Source organism: Amphiprion ocellaris, chromosome 14 (genome assembly GCF_022539595.1).
Source record: "Amphiprion ocellaris isolate individual 3 ecotype Okinawa chromosome 14, ASM2253959v1, whole genome shotgun sequence".
Lineage (NCBI taxonomy): Eukaryota > Metazoa > Chordata > Actinopteri > Pomacentridae > Amphiprion > Amphiprion ocellaris.
This window is the reverse complement of record NC_072779.1, coordinates 11378329-11405574: the sequence shown is the minus strand read 5'-3', so window position 1 is coordinate 11405574 and position 27246 is coordinate 11378329. Positions and strand designations below refer to the sequence as shown.

General features: G+C 38.9%; 1 protein-coding gene across 5 annotated transcripts in view; it reads right to left on the bottom strand.

The window, feature by feature from the left end:
• Positions 1 to 961: 961 nt before the first annotated feature.
• Positions 962 to 27246, bottom strand: part of grik1a (glutamate receptor, ionotropic, kainate 1a) — a 39166-nt gene continuing 12881 nt past the window's right edge. For 2 of the 5 annotated variants that reach the window (XM_035953330.2, XM_035953334.2), the window contains 15 exons: positions 25569 to 25826; positions 24032 to 24213; positions 23219 to 23272; positions 22842 to 23012; positions 22346 to 22489; positions 18768 to 18875; positions 18454 to 18498; positions 14841 to 14957; positions 13788 to 13991; positions 13020 to 13243; positions 12313 to 12431; positions 8628 to 8845; positions 7048 to 7273; positions 4595 to 4845; positions 962 to 1511 (listed from right to left, as the gene is read on the bottom strand). In XM_035953330.2, coding sequence (XP_035809223.2) covers positions 1344 to 1511; positions 4595 to 4845; positions 7048 to 7273; positions 8628 to 8845; positions 12313 to 12431; positions 13020 to 13243; positions 13788 to 13991; positions 14841 to 14957; positions 18454 to 18498; positions 18768 to 18875; positions 22346 to 22489; positions 22842 to 23012; positions 23219 to 23272; positions 24032 to 24213; positions 25569 to 25826 — 2489 coding nt within the window. In that variant the 3' untranslated portion in view covers positions 962 to 1343. The other 3 variants (XM_035953331.2, XM_023281240.3, XM_055017509.1) reach the window with 3 other exon arrangements.

Genomic DNA, 27246 nt, shown 5'->3' with positions numbered 1-27246 from the left:
CATGCTCAGAGGGGTGATGGTGCTGAGGCTGCTGAGATGTGTCAGGTGAGACATCAGGAGATGTGACAGGTGAGCGTCCTGCTTCTGAGTAGAGAATAAAGCCACACTGAATGTGTAAATTAGTCAGACAATATCATGTAAATGAAGCTGACATGAGCACGTATGACTCACAATTGACTTTTAATAAGGAATATTCATGGTAATCTGCTGTATTTCCAAAATGATGGATTTTTGCTAATATTCCATGTATGCATTGGTCATTATTTCATAAAGGCTCCATCATTTATTATAGCTGTAGGTGGCTTAGCTGTATAACATGCATGTCAAGTTTGCAATGTATTTAAAAAGTAGCAAATCTCATCATGGCAGAAGTTATTCCGTTTTTTTTGTTTTTTTTTAAACACACACACACATCCTCTGGGATCCACTGTCACTACTGGGAGACAAGCTTTCCCCACAGGCTTTCAGATTTGACAAATGCGAGCTGCAAAAAAAAAAAAGACTCATTGAAAAACAAGAATGTTACTCCCAAGGGAACAAGAAAGTAGTGTTTTGTCTTTGACCTCCTGAGGATTTCACGCATTTAAAAAAGGAAAAAGAAACCTCCTTCTCACTTTGTCCTTGCCTTCTCCCTGTATATCCTTTTTTTTTTTTTTTTTTAAAACCTGATGCACTGACAGCAATGTTTCATGATCACAAGTATTCATGTGGCTACAGTATGCGTGTCTGTGTGAGTGTGTGTCTGGTTTGATGTCTGTGATGTTGGTCCATGAAGGGTATAAAACAGCAGGTGTGTTCCCGTCTTTCCTTAGAGGTCGTTATCTCTTTTCACTGGCCACGCTTGGCTCAGCAATCCACTCTGAAGCCACTTTGCTGGCTGCCAGTAGGCATACAAAAAGAAACATGCGGCACACAAAACACCGCTGGCTATATGCAACAACAGTAACTAATCGCACAACAGTTTAAAAAAATGCAAAAATCTTTTTTATTCTGAAAATCGGTGAAGTCGTAATACATTTACACAATGGGAGGATCCAGAAAGTGTGCAGATTCAACTGTGCAAACTGCTCATAACAGTAAACTACAGCCATGAGGGGAACAGCGATGAGTTTATACTATGAGAGAGATTTGACTCTTGCAGTCATCACCTTTTTAAACATTATTACTGTTGGTACAAGGCTATGATGCTGTACACTACATCTACATTATAATGCTTCATGTACTATCCACACACAGACGGTCTAAAGACAGGGTTGATGAGGAAACAACTTCATACCAGTTGGTGGCCCACAGACAAATCTGAAAAGTGGGAAATGATGAAATAGCAGTCTCTGATTCGAGGCTCAAGTGCTCTCGTCTCGTCTCCCTCCTTCCCTCTTTGGGGTACGTTTGGGTTGACAGAAGATGCAAGCCGACCTCGCCCCGCTGTGAGGCCGCGACCTCCTCCGGATGCCTTTGTAACACTGCAGGGAGATGCCCAACTCCTCCATCACGGCGCTAAAAGACATGCACTGCCAAAGAGATGAATAATTACACGCCTGGGTTAAGACACCAATAAAGATTATTTCCAATAAATCCAACACAATCTCTATGAACTTTGGCCATTAGTTTAAAGGCTGTGAATGTATTAACATAAAAATAATATATCTCTGCTATGTAACTGCACAAGTTATGGAATTATTGGAATCAGCTTCTAGGAGTTAGGGTGCAGCTGAATGCAGCCAATAACCTCAAGTCAGCTGGCCGGAAATGACAAACCACACATGAAGTGTAAATGTATCTAAAGGAGTTGTAAAAGACCCTGTTGTCTCATCATAAAATCCAATTACACAGACAAGAGATGAAGGGCAGTGTCTGCTGTACAGAATCCTACTGCAGGAAGCTATGAATTCATAATATGGTAATAATTTGAAATTATCAAAGAGAAGGCCGTCTGAAATGAAAAGCCCCAGGAAATTTGCTGAATATTACATTGCATTGAACACATTAATCTTCAATCATGCTTATTTGCCGTTTATTTTTGCTTCCCTCTGGATGGTGTGTTTCACAAAATTTATTTTGCAAATCATCATTCCTAGCACAAAGTTTTCGGTTTATCTGTTGGGTCTTTAGAGCCAAGGACACCTGAAGATCTTCTTCTTTTATCTTCACACTTTACCTAAGACTTCTCAACCAAATGTGGCTTCCTGCAGGGTTTCCCACGAACACCAGTAACACTCAGCATCGGTGGAGAAAACCTACCGTGTTCCAAATTCTGCCCTTACAGGCTGCCAAAAACCACAGACTGAAGTTATATATGCTTTGGACTTAGCAGAACATTGTAAAAATATAACCATGCCTGACTGGAACTAAATCAAGTATGAAGTTGAAATTAATTTACTTGTCATATCGCAGAGTTACAGACTCTTGTCACGTAGCACTCTGAGTGTATTTCACCTTTACACACACACACACACACACACACACACACACACGCACACACACACACACACACACACACACACACACACACACACACACACACACACACACACACACACACACAACACAAAATCAGGTACCTTTACTAAAGGGTTTATATAATATGCATTCGTTACGTGAACTGATTTTATGCCCTTCAGTGGTAGTGGCATCAGTTATTCTTTGTACCTAATAAGTGCCATACCTAACTGAATATTTTCTTGGGTTTTACTTCAGAGACGGATGGATCTAGATGACAAGGTCAGTTCAGGGGACCAGCAAAGCCCTTGAAATGTATATTCCTCTGTGGTCCCATCCATCATTACTTCAGTTAAAACGGTCTGCAGTCACCAAAGGTTATTTATGATGTTACAACTTTACTTTTGGCCCTCGGTTCGTGTCAGGGGACATCTTAACTCGACACGTTGTTCAATCACTGTTAATCGAATTTCAGTCAACCAAACCAGTCCACCAACGAGGTTAATGAGAAGGAAAATATTCAAATAACTTTTCCTATCTTTTGATTTCCCAAAAGGCGTCCTAAGTACACACACACGTCTGCTGAGACCAAAACTTCTATTGGAAAACTACTTAACCAGATGCAGGAAAACAGCTTCGCACCACTCTGAACTTTTTATACAGTGTGAAATAAGATGCTGCAATTTGAAAATCACACAGAATTTTCATAATTTTGGACAAAAACACACCACTTACACTTTCCTAATGTCTTAAGTGTTTCTATCATAAAAGTCCATATTTGCAGGCTTCAATCAGCTAAGTGCTCCTCACATATGATGAGAGCATGCAAATGAGAGGTCACTTATAATTAAGATAAGATGCATTCAAGCTTGCCAGTCCCTAAAAAATTCTGTTTTACTGAAGAAAAAAAGACCCAGTTATTTAAACTCTAGTGCTGAGTGTGAGGAGGAAACCACGTTGCCTGAATGTATCAGTGGTTTCACAACACCAAGAATAAAACTGGCAGTCTATTGTGGCCTGAAGTTGTACCGGAAAGTTCACTGACATCGCAGCTGAAAACAACCACAAGACACAACACAAAACAGACATTTGTCAGGTAAATCCAGAGGGTCAAGTTTTGAAAGTTGAGTAATCGGGATTGGGTGAAACTGCAGGTGAAGGTGCAAGGAATGCTGGGGTATTTTCAACAAGGCCAGAGGGAGGGATGACTGGTTACAAACCTATCATCTAGAGTGAGTATGTGATGTAGAAAATGTGCTGCCACGGCTACTCTGTGTCATCCCCCAGCAGCCTGCCGCTCTCCAGATCGGTAGACAAAGAGGTGCCAGAGGAAGAGGTGGAACCGCGACGTTGAAACTGACGGGATTGCACCCCGTAAAAGAAACAAAAGGCCTGATGCAAAGAAAAATAAAGGGCGGGATGGAAGAGAGAACACAAAAGAAATAAACAGACTAGAAAGAAAATCTGATAACTGAATAAAAACATGGGATAAAGAGAAACATGAAGAACTCAAAAATAAGACAAAAGCAAACAAAGTAATTGTGTGTGTGATATTATTGCTCTTTCATGGCGTTGTCTTTCTGTCGCTAAAAACAAGAACCAAAGCATGTACGTTCAGGGATTATCCAGTACTGACGACATATTCTGGGAATATAAGAAATAATTGAGTTACACAAATAACAGCGAATGAATGGTTTAGTTGTCTGTTGTTTGGAGCTGACAATTCAGCACTTCTTTACTCTGTGGAGCTCATTGTGTACTGCTGAGGACTGCGAGACACTGATAAGTCATAAATCCATGCAATGATTTTTCCGCAAACACAACGCCTGCAAGTGCAAGTATTATTTTCAGCAAATTAATTAAAACTGAGCAAATAAAGTTGAACAATAACTTCTATTCTTCACAAAAAATGACTCAGTAACTAGCAAAGAAAAGCTAAACACAACATTCCTCACTCTAAAAATGGACAAAAGAATGAACACTCTCAATTCCCATAAAACTCTTGCTTTTAGCAACCTACAATTAAACTGTAATTCTTTTTTAAATGATACTTTCACACGCAGAGCTCATTTTAGAGTCTGCTGTGAGCAAAATGCAGCCTTTATTCCGGTCATTTGTCATCTTCACACAGCCCAGGAACAGCAGGCTCACTCACCTCCTCTATGTCAGCGTTCCTGCGGGCCTTGTAGATGAACTCTCCTATAGCCACAAACACGGACAGAACCAGACCGGCGGCCAGGACGATGAAGATACCGCCAATGTTTTCCACGCCCAAAGCATTGGCCTCTTTGTTGTCCTCCTCTGGACAGCCGTTGCCTCTCCACCACTTCTCCTTCATCATGTGCAGTTTCCCTTCCTCCTGCAGCTGAAGGATGGCGATGGTGACTTTATCTCTGTATGGGGAACCTGGCGAGGGTGAATAGAAACACATTACATTTACAGAGCAATTGCACGCCACTACTCTCTTGTTATTCTTTACTGATAATTACTTTCTAATGTCTACATTTAAAAAAAAAAATCGTTGCAGCCCGGATGAGGCAATACGTATTGATTTAAAATGCATTTCAAGTTGGGCTTTCATATGCACATCAATTCATATTCTCTTCTTTAAATGGTATTGCTATGACTTCACTCCCACCACACACACACATGCACACACACACATGCACAAACACGCAATATCCAGCAGTGCATTGAAGTCTGTTGATCAGGTGAAGAAGGAGCTGAACAGACTAGCTTGTCAGCTCAGCCCAGTCACAGCTGCATCTGCCCTGAGGGTATCAGCCTAAGGCTCCTAAAGCGGTGTGCCACTCAGTTGTGTATTTGGTTCTTCAGGATGTGTTTAACCTTAAACCTGAACCTGTGCCGAGTCCCTACTCATCCTGCCAAACCGATAAATGAGTCAGTAATTGGTAAAAATGGTCCTGATGCACACTCCGTCCCGAACAGTTTGTCTAGCAGCTGGATATTGGAGTGGAGGATGGCATCATTTTTTCCTGCTTTGCATCTATTCAGAAGTCTTGATGCTGTATCACATAAACTGCTCTAGATTGAAACCATGGAGACACAGGCAAAAACATCTCTTCGTGTCCGAAATTAAGGATAATCAGAATTTTCAGCTGCAGTATCTAAGAGGTGCAGGTACCCTTTATATGTCTGCATTTAGTTCAGACTTGCTTGTTTTAGTGGCTTTTACCTGAAGGGAAAAGAGGTTGAATACAGACAATGTCAGAGTGGACTGTACTAGCACAGGTAAGTGCCACTTTACCATATATCTATCTTAATCATCTATGCAGCAGACGTTCCTCCATCCTGTGGTGGGCGTTTTTATTTTCAGCAATGCACGATCTTTTCTAAAGGCAGCAGAGTGAGAGCAGCTGACAACAGGCTCATCAGGTTGTCCTGCTGACATGAAGGAGACTTGAGTCTCTGGTGGAGGTGTGTCAAGATTCAAGCTTCACTTTATTGTCTCGCATTGCAGGAATTTTGGATCTGCCTTCCACCCATGGTGCATCCATAAAAAACATGCCATGAATGGCAGGGTAAGACAGCCAGAGGGAACAAGATATCTAAGGATATCTAAGGACATATTGTTAAAAATATACCGTAAAAAGGGATGGGTGACAAATAGAAACCTATAATGCAGAGAAAGTACAGAGATTTGTATGCCTTCCTAATGTCTGTGGAGAGAAGAGCCTCTCAGCTGAAGAACCTTTGAACTTTGGAATTTGTTTGCTTCCTTGCGCATAATTTTAGCCTTCAACGCACTTTTTTATTGCTCTATTTGAAATCACTGCACCTTCTGCTGGTGAACACCTTCATTAATCCCGCTGTTGGGCCCATACATTTAAATGTATGCATTTGGCAACTTCCCCTCATGTATATGTTCAACTTATGCAGGTGTGAGGCATGTTCTTGATATGGTAAAACTTAAAAAGTAGAATATATTAAGATAAAAGACTAAAGAACACCTCGAGAGGAAAAGAGAAAGCACAAGAGAGATGCAAGACGTTAAGTACTGCTTGAGTAAACATCCAACAGTGCCCGACTACAAACACAGTCCAGCAGGTTGACTTGCTTCCAGTTTAAGTACTCAATCCAACAAAACTGGCTGAAAACCTTACAGGAGCATTTGCCCATTTGAACAGCTGGCAGAGCTTTTTGATGGTAATGCATTTGCATGCTGAGGATACCGGATCACAGCTCTGCACTTAAAGTTTCAAAATCCAGATAAAATAAAATTGGTATCAAAAGCTCAAAGACCTCCATTTAGAAAGGTTCTATTAAAATTCTATTCTAGTAACACAAGACCTCCAGTGCATTTTTAACAGTGCTTGTGTAAATGGGATTTGCGCAGTATTTACTTCTCTGTGGCTTGTTTTGACTAACACTAAGGTTAAATGTCAATCATAGAGAACAAGTCATGGATGTGTGAAAGTCTGAATGGGTTATGCTGTGTTAAAGGTACCAGTCAAAAATAGAAGCGTTCTGGTCTCATTTTAGGTATAAAATAAGTGGATTATGTTAAATCCATGTTCCATTACAGTAAAAAGACATGTATTTGCCTTTTGACAATGAAGGCAGTGGGAAGGAAGTCATTTTTCTTACCAATAGGTGTTCCCACTCCATAGCCCTTGGAGTCTATGAGACCTCCGATCTGTGTGAGGTTGCAGTTTCTCTGGCTGATGTACTCGATGCTGGTGGACTCCATCAGCATGGCGTAGTCTGTTGTCAAGACCCGAGTGATGCCTTCCCTGTTATTCTTAACTAGCGCTGTGTTCTTCCTGCTGCTCATGAAGGCCCACATCTTCTCATAGGTGGAGATCTTTGATTTCTGAAGGACGATCCAAACAGGCAAAAGTTTGTCAGAAGTTTAATGCACTTATGTGGAAATTATAGGCTATGCATGTCTGAGGCTGCAGATTTACACACCATAGATGCACTTAACTGGATTCGAAATACTATCATACACACATATACAGCAGGATGTATCTTTCAGAGTGTGTCTCGGTGTATGTGTGTGTTTGTTTCTCCTTGCTCAGTCAGAGAAAATGGGACAGCTGTGTTCTAAATCTCCTCCAGCTGATTCAATTTGTTCAAGCCATCAACACAGCCTGCTTCCTCCTATCCAGGCAGTGTAATCACTGGCTGCAATCTGGGAGGATAAAGCCCTGCATGGATCACCCCTGCTGAGCCACAGGATGCAAGGAGAGTGTGTAGCTGTGAGGCGAAGGAAGTGACAGCCCTGTCTGAAGACACCAGCACACTGATACATTATATAATGAGGACTAACAAGTTAACATATGTCTAACTTCAGCACAGACATCCCCAAACACAAACACAAGTCATCCTGATATACATCTTCTCCACATCCAATCATATACTTAAATCTTGATGCATCCTGCAATTCCTGTAATCAAAGTAATTGCTTCTGCCTCTCTCTGTTTCTTTGTTTTTTTGTCTTTTTTTTAAAAAATTGGATGCTTGGCAAAAACACAGGATGATAGAGGTAGTAGCTGAGGGAATATGACCATGATTTTATGAAGGGGAGGTGCTGCACCACAGGCTCACGCTCACATCTAAAAGCATGACATAGAATACAGAATACAAATAAGCTGTTGTGTTATTGTGAATTCAATCTGACGGCCAGATGGGGGGAAAACTACATTTTTTTCAGAAGTGAGCACACAACACTGCGACTACTGTGCCCAATTAATTTGCTCAGAAACCTGTAAGGAAACACAGCTTATTCTGACTTTTAACCTGATAATTACAGCTATTTAAGAAGAAGAACATTTTTTATTTGAAAGATTGTTCTAAAAACAACTTGGGTTGCATTTAAAATGGCATAATTAGATGTAGATTTTTGGGGATTTACAGCCTACAAACATTTTACAGTTTCACTGATGATGAATCCATTTATATGATTTGTATGCTCTTGGTTTGAACAGACGAAGACCATTTTCTTGAAAAATGAATCACAGAAAAGGTTTGTTTTTAGCGTAGAAAATGATACACTGTATTGGCAATGGTCTCCACTTGACATCTGCAACATAATATATAATAACATTTATTCAGCTTACCATTGTGTACAGCATTCCACTGTAGGATCAACAACTTGAACTTTATTAGCTACTTAATTTGCAGCTAAATTGAACAGAACATACAGGAGCTTGCATCGGCTTTACCTTGAAGAAGGTCATTGTGGATCCGTCTCTAACAGCTCCATATTCAATCCTCGTCTGTTTGGCCAAGTCGTCTGCCGAGTCGATGGGTGCGTCCATTCGTTCCACAGTCAGAAAGGCTGCTAAGTTGGCCGTATAGGAGGAGATGATGATCAAAGTGAAGAACCACCAGATGCCCCCAACTATACGAGTAGACAGGGCCTTAGGCATCAGCTCTGAGCCTGAAAGCAAAGGGAGAGAAATGGTGGAAGATTTGGTAATAATGCAGGAATGAATAAGCTAACATGAGCATGATAAGTGCCTTTTTGTGTTTGTACAAAGTGTAAGTCGAACAACTATATTCTTCCAAAGCAAGGTGCTCTGGTTCACATGGAGTTGTTGTAACAGAGTGATTCACACCAGGGCTCCAAATGGACTTTCACTTCTGCTCCAAATGATAAAGCGGCATAGTTATTTTCTCTCTTAGCACTACTTTTTTTTCTCCCAGAAAGTTGCTAAAACTATATATTGGTGTGAAAAGCAAACATAACACTACAAATTAGAAGAACCAAATCTGAAAGCTGAATGTCAAGAAAATGAAGCAGCACATCATGCAAAAACATAATGAAATATTAATCAAATGAGCACCATAACTTGATCATGTTTACTGTAAACCACCAACCAGCTAGATTATGTGCCACAATTAAGCAGAATATGACACGGTGACAGCTTACAGTGTATAAACTATGAAATCTGTCTGAGCCTGTTTTGGATTAGATGATAGAAAGTAAAACAGGAGTAGCAGGACACACAACTGTGTTATTCAGCAAAACGACTTACAGGTTAGAAATGAAATTATGATTTGTATCCATTCGTAATTGAAGCTTCAATTTCTTGTCTTTTTGTTTATGAATACAGTCGTCTTTCTGAACAGCAAACAAATCTGACAAATGTAGCTTGTTGCTGGCATTTTGCTGTGGACGGATATTGTGAGTAGGTTTGCCGGTCATCCAATCAGGCATGTCAGACTTATCCTGCCCAAATCTCCTGCCTTGTGGGAGATCAAGTCTCCATGAAGTCCAACATAATTCTTATAACAGGGTTTGGCTGCAGTTTATGGGAAGTGGATCCAGGCTACACGGAAAGGGCATTCAGAGAAAATAAGAGGCGAATATTGATGTTTTGAATTAAACAGTTTAGAGGAGAGTGAACAGTGTCAGTAAAGTTGTTGCTGTGCATTGAGTGGACTGGATAGTGCTGCAGCATAGAGTTGGTGGTGTTTGTTATTAGTAGCCCTTTAAAGCTACAGTAGTGTAGAGTAGGGTACGACAAAGTGAGATTAATGGGTCAGTAAGGAGAGTTTTCAGTATCATGAAGGTGGCTCTCTTTGAACCTGCTAGATCACCATGATAACTGATGCTGCACTGCTGATGAGCTCCGGTGGAGATGATCTTCTTAGCTTGTCACCAGTTCTTTTACCCATATTCTCTTTGAGCGAATACAGATTCTCAGCTGCGGTTATGTCTGCAAACCTGTGTAGCTACATGTTAATAATTCCACTTAACAAAGCCGTGCAGTTACAGCAGGAAAAGTGTATGTATGACATTACAACTACATGCATCTAGTGGTTGCTGCAAGTCCTGCAGCTAAAGGATCACAGGTTGGAAAATCGATTGGTCTGTTGGTATTTATCACAGAGGATATTCAATCAATAACACTCATTTCACTTTGATTTGGCCAAAGACTGAATTGATTGCCCAGTATTCTTCATTATGGCACATTGTCAAACCTGAAAGCACTTCATGGGTATAACATTTGAATGTCTGAAGACTCAAGTTAAAGAGCTCTAATATTAAAATAGGCAGCTGCATATAGAGTGCACTGAGCGTTAAAAATACATATATTAACTTTTATTATGAACAATTCTCTAACAGCATTCCTCTCCTACATCATTTGCAGTAATAACAGTTAATACTGTACTGTTTTTTCATTTATTATTTATAGCTCTCTATTATAGCAATCTGTGCCTCTTTACTAAAGCAGGTGACACACTATTAGGCGCATTTGTGCTGAAGAAGTATCAAATAATGCACCAGATGTTGTCTTTTATGGGACTCTGCTTAAAGTAAGAGAGGATAAATTTTATCCACCCCTCAACATATAAATTCACACAGCTCAGAACATGATGGAGAAAACTTGAAGAAAGTTGATAAACACTATAATGATATTATATTACATTATCTGAATCAGAACGATTTATTGCCAAGTAGGTTCACACATACGAGGAATTTGACCAGGGGTTTTGGTGCAAAAATAATGCTAAAACAGCACCATATAGAATAAGTGTTTATTTGTAGCTATCAAGTGTATCTCTGGTCATGGTTGGGTTTTGTCAAGACATCTAACACAAAAAAAAAAACAGTATTTCTCAAATTATGTTCCCCAGCTTGTTGGCAACCTCTTCTGCCTGCTGTTTTTGTGCTGGGTAGACAGCATGGAGTGGATGTTATTAAGGCCTTTCACCTCTCTGTTTCACCAAGCACCACAAAATCACATTCATCATGTTAACCCTCCTGTTGTCCTCATTTATGGGCACCAAAAAATATTGTTTCCTTGTCTGAAAAAAATCCAAAAATTCAGCAAAAAAACCCCACAAATTTCTGAAAATTTGCAAAACCTTCAGGAAGAAAATTCCAATAATTCCTTAAAAGTTTCCCTTAAAAGTTTTATTTTCAAAAAAAAAAAAATCCCCCAAATGTGGCAAGAAAATTCTCATAAATATTTTCAAAAAATTAGTAAAAATCTTCCAAAAAAACCTAAAAATATCTAAAGTGATTACATATACATATCAGTAAAACTTTTAATATTTTCTTTAAGAACATTCACAAAAAAATCAACCAATATCCAGCGAATTTTGCTGGATTTTGGTTGATTTTTTTTGTGAATGTTCTTAAGAAACATCTTAAACATTTCTTTTTTCCACCAAAAAATGTTCAAAGATTTCCCAAAAATGTTGAAAATGTGGACATCAGAAGTTTGACTGTGAATTTTTTTTTTTTTTTCCACATTTTCAAACTTTAAACCGGGTCAATTTTGACCTGCAGGACGACACGAGGGTTAAGTGAAAATGCCCTCCAAAAGTCAGAGTAAGCACAATATCAGCAAAGGAGAATGTCTGGTTGCAGAATGACCAAGTCTGGACTTTACACATCTGAGATTAAGAAAACAAACTGCTGTTGTCCTGATTTCCTGAGTTTCAAACTGACAGTTAACGTTGTGTTTTTAAGGCATGTTCACGACTGCAACAACAAAAATCTCCTCACTTAAGCAGTCATTATTATACAAATAATGTTTCTAAAACCTTAACAAATGACTTGTCTTATCCCAAACACTCTTCTTTCTAAAATGCTATCAAGTTGTTTCTATAACAAACCATATCTGAAACATTGTGTTAAAACATCATAAACAGTTCCAGTATCTCTCAGCTGTGATTCTTAATGGTTTTCTGAGGTACAGGCAAATGATGTTGACCTGACAGTACAGGAATCAGCTCAAAAAACAGCTCTAGCTATCAATGTTGAGCTCATGGACAAATCAAGTAGTTTGCTAATTTGGTGGACCTTCTCTCTTTTTCATACTACTGGTAATTTCATTCACTGCAAATCTAAAACTATATATGATGCAGTCACTTGGACAGTCAGTGAAATACCTTGCCGCATGAGAGCTCCAACGCCAAACCAGAAACTGTTGAGTAAAGTGAAATTGTTCTGTATCAGAGTTGAGGAAGGATTGCATGGATGTGGGTTGTACCACTCGTACGGAGTAAACCTGCAAGACAATAAAAGAACAGAAAGAAAGGGAGATGAAAGGAAACTCAAATAAAGACGGCAGTGTGGCTAATCTTGAGGCACTCGCGAACACTAGTCATGTACTTGACATCAGTGAATGCCTCCAGTTCTTCTCCACTGCAATCTACACTCTATTTTGATTTGCATTTTGACTCTCACAACACACGTATTTCACTAACGGGTTGCTAGGTGCAACATGTTGGCAGAGGTTTTACACACTACTTGAGAGAAAGGTGAAGAGAATTTGCAATTACTCCCAGCTACTCAACAAGCACAGTGAAATCCAATGTGGCAGCTGGCAGCTAAAAGCACATATTTTGGTTATTTTAGAGCAGCAGAGAATTGATGAAGTGCAGTTATGCCAATTTGTGACTTTTGTCAGATGAATTTCATACATCAGTGATGACTGTTTGTTTTAAAATGCTCAATGGTAGCATAATCTTGCATTGGCTGACCAGGCCTATGGATCGTTGAGTAGGAGGTCACTGTCTACTATATATCCTATATTATATTCTTTCATTACATCACACATCATCTCATTATCACAAGCATCAATCCATCCTCTTACCTGGCAATCACAAAGAGCACACAGCTGACTCCTGTGCAGGCTAGCAGCACATACATCCAGATGTCAGGAGACAGAGGGTTAAGAAACGAGAACACGCCCGGGTTGGTGCCGTTAGGTTTCCGGTACAAGATGCTGATACCTAAAGTCATGAAGGGCTTGGAGAAGTCGATGACCTTCTCTCTAACATAGGTGATGGTCAGAGGAGCTACAGCGAGGTCTGCAACCTGAAAAAGAAACCCAAAAAAAAGGTAAGACACTACAGGTGCACTGGGTTATTCAATCTCAAATCATCAGATGACGTCTATCCAACAATCTCTGACTTGCTTGAAGCTTTTAATCACAGTCTATGGATATTTAAAATGGTATCTGTGAAATTTAAGTCTGATATATCAAATACTAGCACACTTTTCATACATTAAATTTTGATGCTATGCTTGGATGACAATATCTCCGGAAATATTAAAGATAAACGTCCTGTTATTTCTGATTATGCCTATACTTTTAAAAAAAAAAAAATTTTTTTTTTTTTTATAGCTATATTTGGTAAATCATTTTGAAAGTCCAGAACTATGGTTAGGGTTATCTCAACAATATACAAACCTTGTTAAAGTTTTCTTTTTTTTTACTGCAATATAAACTCTTAAAACTGAGAAGTAAATCTACAAGCAATAATACAATGAGGATATGCAAATAAAATGTTGAATCTTGAATAATTTGTGGAGGACATGTTTTTTTTTTTTAACACCATTTTTTCAACTGTTAACTCACATGGTCGATCAGCTCTCGGACCATCCCGTTCCACTCCCCTTTGTCATTCTGGGCTCCGTATTTCCCATCACCCACAAGCCTGACTTCATACGTAAAACCCAAGATGTTGGAGAGCTCTTTTAAAAGATCCAGACAGTAGCCCTCATAACGGTCATTACCAACCAGCTCCTTCTCTGACTTCTTTACCATCACGTAAGGATTTTCCTGTATAAGGAAAAAAGAAAGAAAAAAAATATATAATTTTTGCTTTCAAGATGTACTAATTTTGTGCTTTCTTAGTAATAAAGGTCCCATTGGGTGAAAAAAAAAAATTGTGTCTTTTGACTGTTATGAATTTGGATTTGTAAAATAAAAGCTCGTAAGATATAAATATGTTTACATCTGCCATTCCTGAAAACTTCCAACTACTGTGCCACACATAACTAGTCAACAATTGTCCAGATTTGTGAATTTGAAATTGTGATCGATAGCTCCAAGCTGTCAATTATAGACGGAGACAGCAAGTTTTCTTCCTGAAGGGGGCGAGAACAACAGCAGCCAATTGGCTTTCAGAGCTAAAAAGCCAGTTTAGAACAGTCAATAAAACCAGGGGTTATACAGTCATGGTGGAATGAATCATCTTTGTGGTAATTTCAGCGGAAATAACTGAAAGACCCACTGGGAATATTTGAGACTTTAATTTATTTGCTGAAAAGAGGCACAATGAGGAACCTTTAATATAAAAAAAAAGCAGGATTTTTATTTTCAATCTGGTGAGTCTTGGTAGAGAGTAAGTATACAAAGCAAATCCAATTTTCTTTGAATGTACACATGTAGGTATTCTAAGAAGAGGATGAATGTGAATCTACTTTGTGTGTAACCCTTTATGTGTGACAATAAGAGAAAATAGTGAAAATACTATTGAACTCATTAGCCTCTCCTGAACACCATTGTATTCATTCATTCTGTTTTCCTCTATTGTCCCCTCTATCTGCGCTCTACACATCTCATATGTACTCCCCTCCTTCTCCCTATGCTGTCCTCTGTTTAACCTTCCTCCTTCCTCCTCCTCACCAGTATTGTGGTGACAATAAGAGTCCTGTTAGCCAGAGAGTCTGTCACATTGTTATTCTTGTCTCGACTGGACTTCTCCGTCAGGTTCATCCCCTTGTACGAGTTCCACACGGCAATCTGGAGAGGCAAACAGGGCTTCAGATTTAGTGAACCACATTTGCTGCTTTGATCAAAAAACACATGACGGAGTCACTGTTGAAGACCAACAAAACTGTAGTTTATGTCCGACGTGTTTACGTCTGCGAAAGCTTTGAATGAGGCTATATATGTATCATTTGTGATCGCTGCCACTTGTGCTGTTAAAGGAAATAAGCTCATTGATTATTTCTTTAATCTCAGAAAACAAATACAGATGCTTATTTAGTCTCCAAGTCTTAACAGGAAACTAGAACCTGCTCCAACACGCTGCATATTAATCACATTTTCTGATTCGGCGAACAGAAAAATGAAAAAGAAGTAAGTATAAAGGTTAAAAGACCTGACGCTCCTGGCTGCTTTTCAACCTTTTGCTCTATTCACTACTCTAAGACATTTCTCTTGGCTCAGGCTTTGCTCTGATGATTCTGGGCAAAGTGTTGAAAACTTTAATGTACAGTGAATATGAAAACGAAGAAGCGTTTTGTTCCAAACAGACTCTGCATCAAGTAAAATGTTTGCAGTCACTCTGGAGGAAGCCAATATCGTTCCTGTTATGTGCAGCGATTTCTCTAACTCGCAGGTACTGAATTTAATGTACAGCCTGAAAAAAAGCTGCTTTTCACAACAAATGTTCATTATAATAAATTACTGCTTTGGATTGAATCTTTTTGCATTTACTCATCGTTTAAAACTGAAATGAAGACTAGTGGCAGCAGAAAGAAGTTCATTTTCAAATGTATCTAAAATAGTACAGCTGCATAACTTGCTTTCTTTTTCTTTTCATATCAAATATTCTTTTTTTCCAGGAGCCACATTAAACATTAGGATTTTCTGGTTTGTTGCTTATGTAATAATAAACTAAAATAGCTGGATCTTTGCCTGTTGGTAATTACTTTGTATTTGTAGATTTTCTAACATTTTATAGATAATGTAATAGTATCACAACAATTCAGACTGAATCTTAATAAAAAACAATTGTTAGTTACAGCTCTACTTGAATACAAAGGTGAAGAAAGGGAAATCACAGCAGCAGGGAGAGCATGAATGAAGAGGGGAGGAATCAGATAGTAGTGTAGTGAGGATAGTGGACAGCATGGTGTGAATGAGACTGTCTGATTTGTCGGAGCAGGCGGTATAATCCAGACAGTTATCAGATTAGGACAGACGCCTGGCAGCCGGATTATGACCCTTCAAATCCACTCAGTGTTAAAAGAGCCAACCAAAGGTCAGGAGAGTTCATGACAGTGATGCAATCAAGCTAAAGACATTAAATTGTTACGCTTCATTGTTAATAGAGCTAATGCAAGTGACAGAGACCAGCTTTTCCTCCTCTGGCAAATTCACTCTGCGAACAAAAAGTAACGCATTTTGGTGTTTTTATTCAGAAACAATGGCCTGTTCATTCATTCCATGCATAAGAGGATGAGTAGTAGTGAACGCATCAGTACCTCTTATTAAACCGAGCTCTACAGAAGGTACAGCCTTATTTTACACAATTTATTTCGCAGAGTAGGGTTGTGTGGCATTACCTATTCCGAAAGATAACATGCTTTTCACTCTTCATTACGCTCCATCTTTATTACTCCCTAACACCGTCAGGCAGATGGAAAATGTGCTCACTTATAACCTTGCTAAAAGCACTCTATATCTCCACTGTGGCACTTTAGCAAGAGTCCACTCTGTGCTGGAGTCCATAAATCTGTCTTATCTCTGGACAGAGCAGATGAGGAACTCTGTGAAAGGGGTTGGATTTAATTAATTGTATTGTCCTCAATCTCAAAGATTAATGGACAGAGTAAGAACAATATTTTTGGACGTGTGGAGAGCGTTTTGGGCTCAGATTGTGTGACTTCACAGCATCTAGCTCATGTAGTTGAACTGTGAACTATGAATATCAGCTGCATGATTAGTCTGCTTGAAGTTTAAGTAATAAGGTAATCTGACAAAGTCAATGAAATTTATGCTAGAATATATAGCCTGGGACGACCATGATGCATACAGTCATCATCTTTTAAACCCCTAAGTCATGGATTTACTGTGTATAACCCTGCAAATTTATCACGCGCACCAGAGCACTCCCCAACAACACAGTGTGGCATAAAAACTGACAGGAATTCTCTCTCATATGCTGTGAGTAAAATGTTATCTGTGAATCCTAAAGCTCATCCTCATCCAGAACCAAATCAGACTGGAAAACCGTTACCACAGAGCTTGAGACGTTACTAAGCCAGGCCAAGAAAGCTGAGGAGGGAAAAAACACATTATTTCCAGAGTAGGCAACAACTTTAAGAGAAAATACTTTATTTCTCAGGAGACTTTTACTTTGTTTAGTCTCATCCTCTTCTTCAGAGTGTATTTAACACTCCAGTGCCCAAGAACTAACACGACTGCAACGGACTGATAATTCATTTTTCATGACCATAAAGTCTGGCGTTTTTTGTGATGTGCTTACCATATAGTGGTATTTCCTCTGAGGGGAGGCTTTTGAGGACTAAAAGCACTGAATGGAATTAAAATTACAGCAGAAATCACTGCTTCTGCACCTTGACAGCATCTGTCTGCCTGACAACTGAGGGAAAAGAAGAGGAAGAAGTTTGCCAGCTTCTGAAAAAAAACTGCTTTTGAGGTGATGAATTAATTCAACATTTGTTCTTTCACTCATCAAATAATCGGTTTTATAATAAGCAAAGGTATGAGGCGAAGTATTGTTACAGGAGCTATATGTCGTGAGACTAAACTGAGAGTTGTGAAACTCATAAAACTTTAAAAGCAAACCCACTTGACAAGAATTTTGCTCCAAACATTCAACTTCATCTAAGTTATTTGGATTTACTTGAAAAGATGATTTGATGCACATCTTTAAAAAATCCACGAGAGTGACATTTAACTTGTGCAACGGCCCACGGGCCAAACACCAGCAAAGGAAGCCTGCCTGCCTTGTAGCAAGCCTTCAAACACAACTTAAGCCGTCATCTCTTCCGCTCACTGGATCCCTCGTGGCTGCAATTAAATCCTGCTATCCTGTATGATTTCCTTGAAAGCATGACAGCAGTCTAATAGTTGCTAAGTAGCGGACGAGTCTCTGCAAAAGTGAAGGATCCGTTTGCTTATTTCTTCCCTACTACTCACAACCTCCAGCTGTGGAAATGGAGCGACATTATATTAAGTAAAATTGCGGGATTTACGTCTTATTTCTAATGGAGGTGCTGCTATGTATGTTTAAACAAAGGAATTCAATTTTTTTTTTCTACTACCCCTGAAAAAGTTCTGACAACTGTCAGAAGAGCGGCAATACCCATACAGGAGGGGCGGGAAACTGAAATGTCAAATACATGGCATTGCTGTACACAAAATCAGTGAAGAGAAACAAGGTTGACAAGGCAAGGAGCAGGAAGGTGCACGGCATATAGAGTGAGAATAGGGCGAGGAGGGGCAAACAACAAACGCTTCGACCAAACAAGGTGCCGGCACAAACCTTGATCCACCTTTTCGTGAGGCGACTTCCGCCCTCCACTACACCCTTCAGAAATCCCAAAGAGGGCAACAAGAAGCACAGTGTGGAGAGAAACAAACACTTGTTGCAGCATTGTTAATATTCATGACGGGACCAATCTAAGCTAAATAATAAATGTGTGAATGGATTATAGGAAACAAAATCTCTAAAGTAGCTCTCGCTCTGTTTTCAATACACACAGACACAGACAGAGACACGCCTTAATGGAATGAATCAGGCGGCGTGGAAGCAGCATGAGAGTGGTGTAATTGGCTGTTCCAGGCCTCTGTGCTCACCCTGGCAGTGCCGTCCTCTTTGAGGCTGATGATGTCCAAATCAAAGTCTCTCCTCAGGCCATCTGTCTTATTAAGGACAATGTGCCCCGTCAGTCCATCCCACTGTGCCTACAAAAAGGGAGACGCAGAGAAAGAGAGAGAAGTGGGAGGCCATCTGAGTTCCTCGTATATATGCAGAGAATTATTGAGGCTCCAGTACAGACTCCCAGGAGGAGAAGTGAAGGAGATCCAGGCAGCGAGAGGAAGTCCATGCTGACAGGCGGCTAAAAGACTCGCTTGATGACATCGGGGGAAATACTAGAGGATGTCTACAGGTTGTTCTTTGGTAAAGTTTTCATAAGCATAAAGGTTTATGTACATGGCAGCTAAAGTAACTGTATTTACATGATGATTCATACTGCCGTTACAGTCGTTCTTCTTCTATGTGTCATGTTTTTCATCAAATGATGCTTTTAAAAAGGCTTCTCTAAGGATTTAAAGTTAAATATCCTGCACAAAATAATGTCAATATTTTTCTTTTTCTTCTATTGTTTAATAGACTCCAGATTTTTGGGTTATTTTATCATTTATTTTTGCTGTGACAGTGCATGATCAGAAGTAATCACACCAGAGATAGCTATCAGCTAATTTGGATCCATTGTCCCTAAGTAGAACAATAATTACACAACAATAGAAAACTTAAAATCTGTATGTAAAATACAAAAGGAAAAGGTTGATTTCAAATACCCTAAGCATGCATGAATAAAAAAACTGTTTTCTTGTTTGTTCTGATACTGAGAGAAAGCAAAGGACGTATACTTGAAAATAAAGTAGTTTGCACCTTGAGGCAAATTCTCTATTTTATTGCTTTTTGAAGGGAAAAGAAGTAAATACAACCTCTGCAGCAAACACACAAATTAAGTACAACCTCAAATGTTAATGCTGTTTTTTAATCTGTATTGTATTTTATTTTAGAATTGCAGCATTTGCAATCATTTGGACAGTCAGTGAGCCAGTAATTAGTACTCCAGACACTCTTTCTTGCAGATCACTTCAAGTCATGAGATATTTTCCGTGTGCCTTGTGGGCACAGCATGTGGACGATCTACCCACAGACTTTTTTTTCTCCAAGTCAGGAAACTGTGAGAGCCATTCCAAAAGCTTTAGCTTATATTTCTTAGCCAGACTCTTTTTAGTTTCTCTTTCCTGATTGACTGCATGACATTTACATCCAGAAATTGCTGATATTTCATGAAATCCGTCCTTCTCTCTATCTTTGCAATGTTTCCTGTGCCACAGGCAGCCTTATATGCTTGACAAATGCTGCTCCACAGAGCTCAATTTCGACTTTATCTGCCCAAAGTGCTTCGGATGTTGACTTTTGTGATCTGCTGGGAGGAAAAGGTTTCCCTCTGTGGCATCAGTCATCGGCTGACAATTCCTAAATGGGTCCGTGTAATGCTTCGCTGTTCTTTGTCCAGTTGATACCACAAAAATGAATCAAATAAAAAAATCGGGTTGGAAATTTTCATTATCCATTTTTTGAGATTACTTCACAAAAGGCAAACTTTCTATTGATTACATTTTTAATTATGTTTGGGTTGTTACTTCAGAATTAGAGTTTTAATGGAAATAAAGATGTTAATATTCTAATTTTCCATTTCTGTGTTTTGTGGTTCGACTGTAGCACCCAGGGGAGTCTTCAGTCAGTCATGGACCCATTAGGGCAGCCACAATATGTACAGCACATCTGACCATGCAATCATTTTGCAGCTACCCTATTATAAGAAGGTCTGGAGTGTTAACCCTCCGCCATGTAAAGATACAAATCTTGAGATGTAAATACATAAATGAATACATGAATGAAAGCAAAGACGACAATATTCTAATAATGTTATAGACTACACATCATCTAATATATACAGTAGCCAATCCAAAAAATCATTCCATGTTCAGATTCACTTCACAATACATAATATGGTTGCCCTACTGGGTTCATGGCTGCCTAATGACTGTCCACCCAGGTGAAAATAGTACAGTCCAACCATGAGTGCAAAACACAGATGGACCATCAGTGAGTCATTTTTTGTTTTGTTTTATTGTTCAAAAACTTAATTTTGATGCAACATAAAGGTGAGCAAAACTTAGACAATTATCAGTGTGTGAAGTAATCAAATAAAATTGATAGAGAAAATTGCAAAACCATTTTTAATTAGATATTTGCAAATTTTACTGAGAAGAATCGCAAAGTGTTACACAAAGCAAAAGTAAAAAGTAACTAAGATTCAAGAAAGACTCTTTTGGTGTTTATTGTAAAAATGTGCCACAAAAGGTGTAACTTTCCTCTACTTTTGCCATGTTTTAACAAGTTAAATAACACCCCTCCACCTTCTCCTGATGTATTTTGTGAAGAACTGCAAGCCAGATCTCAGCTATGGAGCAAACAAGTCGAAGCGGAATTTGCTAAAATGCTAAAATTAGAAGGCAGTAATGTGAGCACAGTCATACTGCAGCACAAACAAGGCCAAGTTTTATTTCTCTTGTGAAAACAGAGAAAATACAACATCTTTGTCTAGCTATGAAGAGCAAGAAGTAAGAAAAGTTCCTGAAGATTGGGAATTCGTCATGCATAATAAATTTAGTGAAGAGAAATTCTCTACAGTCATTATTAACTTATGAGTTGATTTTGAGAAATAACTTTTTTGCCGTTGTGGATATAAACATTTACACACAATGCTAACATTTGAAATCCAGGATATTACCTTCTTTCTGTGTCAGGAAATGATACACACTGAATAACAAAAGCGTGTCCACACATGTAAAATAGAAATCAGCTAGTTTTGTCCACAGAAACACCCTGAATACATCCAGAGGGAGAACGAGAGAGAGAACACGCAGTTTACAGTGGCCGGGATTTAATTTCAGCCACTGAAATGAAAGCTGTGTCCTCATAGCCTGCGCTCTGTTGTAAGAAATGATTTTTAATTGAGTGTTGTGTGAGACATATTACAGGTTCTTGCAATCAAAAAGGCTATTATCGAGTGATGAATAGCGCAGGAAGACAGATGCTTCAAAGGAAGGGCAGCGGCAAACAAAGCCAAAAGCTGAGGAGGAGAGAGACACTAAGATGCAAAGAAACCGAAAAAGTGGGTTGGGGCATGAAGATGAAAATACGAGTGAGGGGACTGAATGATAATGTTCCTTCTCCATGGCAGGCAACAGTCCTCTGCTGGATTTAAGACTTAAGAGATCAAAACACTCATGCATCAAAGGCCTCATTTCTGTCTGTAGGCATCTGGTCTGACAGTCAGGCTGGGCCACATCCTTTCAACTTGTAAGTACATAAATACCATGTATTTTCATGTTGTGCACTTTCAGAGGCAGAGCTTGGCCTGTCAGTAGGGACCCATAAAATATCATATCACACGAAATGATCTGACATCCGGCTTTGGTGAATTTCACGTCTGCGAAAGAGGCATTACAGATTTTAGGGATCTCGCCCTCAAAAACACACTAAAACGCATCATCAAAAATGTACGGTGGTCAAGCTGAAAGCAACAGGAGCTTCTCAGGCCTTGCTGGGGATTTATGACACTGACCTCTTTGAAAAGGTTCATGAAGCGTGGTCCGAAACGCCATGGTTTGTGGCGGTGGCACTGCAGGGAGCTGACGGTCATCTGAGTGGCACGCTGGGATGCAACAGCGACCATAAACACTGCGTCATACATCAAGGCTGCGTCTGTCTGCAGAGGAGGCAGCGAGAAGAGAGTTTTTTTTCAAACGCTACACTCAAAAGCAAATAAACATCGGCTGTAAACAGCTGAATTATGACACCGAGGGAGCATGTTTTGTAGATGGAAACGCAATAAGTTGAAACTATGATAGTTAATATAAGAAAATGTTGCCCCCAAACAAGTAAACAACACATCATGCAGATATGACAACTGAATAAAAACAACTGAGGATTTACATTTTTACTATGCTGCAATATAAGTTCACCAAAGATTTACAGGTTGCCAGATGTTTGTGGTTTACACTGGTATGGAAGCAGCATACAAATAGCCATCGCTGGCTCTCTGATGTCTGTCTGCTTACAGTCATGACTCCGTCCATCAGGCCCATCTCTTGTTTGGGACCCTGCAGTCTTTCCATGGCCCATTTGTCCATCGTAGAAGTCACCCACGGGTCATCGATGTTCAGCAGTCTGAAGCCCGTCATATTGACCCCGCTGTAGCGGTACGGCTCCAAATCCAGCGCAAACAAATCCTGTAAGAGGAGAGGCGAGATGGAGATGAGCAGCAGGACGGAGAGAAGAATGTGTGTTTAATGAGAGAGAGCATGTGCAGCCTACATATTTAAGCTCGAGTTCATGGTGCAACTTTCTCATAAACACTGATTTATTTTAACATACACAGTAAATTAACAAAGCCAGTTTTACTTTGCAGTTTCAACTGTGCATTTTTACAACTCACCAAAGTCGTGAAGAAAAAATGGTAGTACTCGGTCATCATCCCCATCGATGAAAGCTGCAGCATCAAAAGAAGAAATACAGTAATGAACTAAAATGCCAGGCCATATTACTCATCTTAAATATGACAAACTATTCAGCGCTACAGCTTGTTTCATGTGATAAAATACAGTGTGTCTGGTGTATCTAATATGTCAAACAGTGGTATTATGATATTCTATACTGAGGGTGTCATTATAAACAAATAAGAATGCTTCAGATATGAATAAAGGCAAATTATAGGTTTAAAAAAATAGTCATGTACAGTACCTTTTATATCATTTAGGTTAAAAAAATATCAATTTAGTTTGAAGTATAAGGACAACAGAAATGGATATTTTAGATTATTTTTCTTCTTCTTTAATGGTGCAAGACTTTCTCATCTGTTCAGTTCATCAGCCATTTTTGGAATCAATGTACAACAGCATCAAAGCTAAATAGGCTTTGCCCAAATTGCAAAAAACAAACAAACAAAAAAAAACATGATAAACAATAAGTTGCAGGCCATTTAGAATAATAAGAAAAGTTTTACGCTATCTGGTAGAGAAACTCAGCAACTCTCTATTATATCATTTAATGGCCATATTTTAATACATAATAGAATCCTTAGCAAACAAATGAAATACTTTCCATGTGATTTTCCACAACATAAAAATGCATTGTTTGGATAAGTCTCATCAAACACTCTACCCCCACAGGATGCATAAACATGCTGTGAAATCTGTAGAACAAAAGAGCAAACTGTTGAACAGAAACTTTGATGAATCCCTGTACAGACCTGCTTCAGGAGCTCTGCAGCCATGCGATAGGAGCAGTCAAAGATAATAAAGAACTCTCTGTCTTTCTTCAGTTCCTTAAGCAGCGGTCGAGCGTCCTGGTTACCCGGGGTCAGCTGGCGGATCTTGATCTTCAAGTTGAACTTTGCTGGAGCCTTGATCAGCTCCTGCATCCGCATAAGACCTAAAAAAAAACCCCAGAAAATTAAATCTTATTTATCCCCTCTAGAAATGTGCTAATTTCCTTCCCCCCCATGCAAAGGTCAAGGTCAAGATCAGATACAGAACAAAATTTGTCTACTTTGTTTTCAAACAAGAATCATACTTCCGTCATAAACAAACTCCTGTATCCTGTGCCTGTTCGTGCACAACATTACGTAATTGTGCGAATGTGTTTCTATGTGACATTTCAGGAAAGTACATTTCTGACAGAAAATAATCGGTAAAAAAAAATCTATAATCTGTGACATTTTAACAACAGAATTTCACATTCTCTGGGTCATAGGCAGGAACTCGATAAGGGAAACCACAGGATTTGATGCCATCAGTGTTGTGGTTTGGCTCTTCACAGTGTGAAGTCAGAGGACATGAATATTGGCAGCTGTTTGATATGAGCCACTGATGCCCGGTCACAGATTGGGTTCACTGGCCAGCACCAAGAGGGCGACTCTGGTAGCCAGAATTGTATTTTGTAATTACAACCATGACATGAAAATACAGTCCAGAAAACAAAAGACAGCACTTTTGACCTCTTCTGCCTCTCACTCCTTCATTTCAAATGTCATGCAGTTTGAAGGCTGATAACCAGCAATGCAGTGAAAAACAAAAAGATATTAAGAAAAAGCAGTGTGTTTTTTTTTTTTTTTTTTTTTTTTTTTTAATAAATGTTAAACTTATTCAGTTGGAGAGCTGGATGATACACTATTATAACACTGATATAAAGCATAATATTGTGTGTTATTTTAGTTATTGTAAAATAATGGTAAGGTTTATATTGCATTTTCTTTCTCTTAAAGGCAGTTTCCTGAAAACTTTCCTGTCCAAACAATTTTGTGAAGGAAAAAATAGTTTGTAACAATATCAATATATTTGGTGTAATAGTTTTGTAATCCAAAACTATCCTACTATAATGTAACACTACTTTCCTTGTGTATATTTGTTTTATATCCTCATGAAGGAGGGACTAATCAAGGAATTCTTGCTTCTATTGTGTCCATTTCTATGTATTAGGTGTGTAAGTAACTAACGGTAGAGTAAGTCATTCTGATCCAGTATAGTTTTAGTAGTTTTTAGGCTGGAACAATTCTCTTTTGCTAGGATTGTTGTTAGTGTCATTGCCATGCCAGTGTGTATCCATGAATTCGAGGGACTTCTCAAGGAGCATTAAAGGGAGGGTTGTGTTTGTTTGGCTATTATCAATCAATCAGTATCAAATATCAACAAACTTGCTCAGAAATGGCTTACTCCACCTTTAAGTATTTGTGAATCAGTTTTAAAGGTTACAATGGCAGCCAGATTAATGCAATCAATGGGCTCTACCTGTGCTGTCCTCATACACCACCGTCATCTTCCTCCATTTGAAGAATGTGACTACGTCCAGGATGGCCCTGGCGATGGCGGTGTACTCAGGGTACAGATTGATGAAGAAGGTGTCTTTGTTGTCCACTGACGGATGTTTCCAGCGTGTCTGTATGTGAGGGACTTCCAGAGCATTGCAGATGGACTGAACAGCACTGACCGAGGAGCTGTGAGAAGGGCCGAACACTGCAACCACCCCGAGAGCGAGCTGGTCACACACTGCAGAAAAAGAACAGCACAGAGACAGATGGTTGAACAATAGTAGATCTGAAATTGTTTAATCAAATTCCATTGCTTTGGGGAACTGAAACTAACATTTTCCATTTCCACTTCTGATTAAAAACAAAGATGAGTAACTGGATAGAAAAACATTATATGATTGTTTTTTATTGGGATGGTTAGAATAGTCTCAAACAATAGTAAATACAGAGTTTCAAATGAAGATTATTGGTTTATTTACCAAAAAAACCCCAATCATTTCCAGATTTAATGATTAAATCTGGAAATGACTATTTAAGAGCACTGGAAGCTAAATCAACAGAGCCAAAATTAGATTTATCTTGTTTTCAAATTTAACTGGTTTTGTTAACTGGGGTTTCATTTACTTAGACAGAAAAGATTTCTTTTGTTTATCGAATGGTCAGAAATTTAAAAGAAATGCATGAATTTCTGAAGAAGGTAACTGTCAGGGCCCCCTCCTCCGCCCCCACCTGACCTCCTTCTCTCTCTCCCTCTCTCTCTTGATAAAACAATTATTTGCAACTTCTTGAGTCTATTCATCCAGAGATTTGTTGTTGTTTGTCTAACTGCTTTGAAAATAAGAATTTTGAGCTGAAAATTGATATTCTGCAGGATATTATCATCAAGGATGACTATTTTTTTTAACATAAATCCATATTATACTGAATTTAAAAGTTACTCAACATTATTATGCAAGTCCTCACTCTCTAGAAATGTCTCTCATCATTTATGTTACAGTTTAGCCAACATTTTATGTAATTATGGCACAAAAATCATCTGTAACACAGTTGACAACAAAATAACACAGTTGACAGAAGTAACACAGTTGACAGGACACATTAGGAAAAGAAGAGAGAAACCTTTCTTTGCAATGAAAACTATGTTTTGATTGATTTATTATTTGAATATTATTTGTTTTTATATTTATTTATGTAATTACTACCTAAATCAGTATAATCAAGTCAATGTGTTTAAACCAACTACGCTCAATAAGCATGAACTATGAAAATAAACCATGTTAACTGTGTTACACTTGATGGATGACACAGTTGACATTTCCTCCATTTTTTGGACTTTGTGCAAGCTACAGACATTGAAGATGTCAGCACATGACCATGATCAACTCATATTTCTGTGTGCTTTCTTTACATTTTTGTCATTAAAACATATAAAGTAAGTACACAGGAAAATGTTGATAACACAGTTGATGAACAATTAATCCGCTCCATGTGTAGACATTTTGATGAAATATTGACAAGGAGGAGTTGAAACTTACCACACTGTCTTCAGGGTTCCCACCAAAAAGGATGTGCCCTCCACCAATGTGAGTCATGTGATTTTGGAGCAAACCAGTGCTGATTTATAGGGGTTTTATCAGTGGGTAACACAGCTGACGATG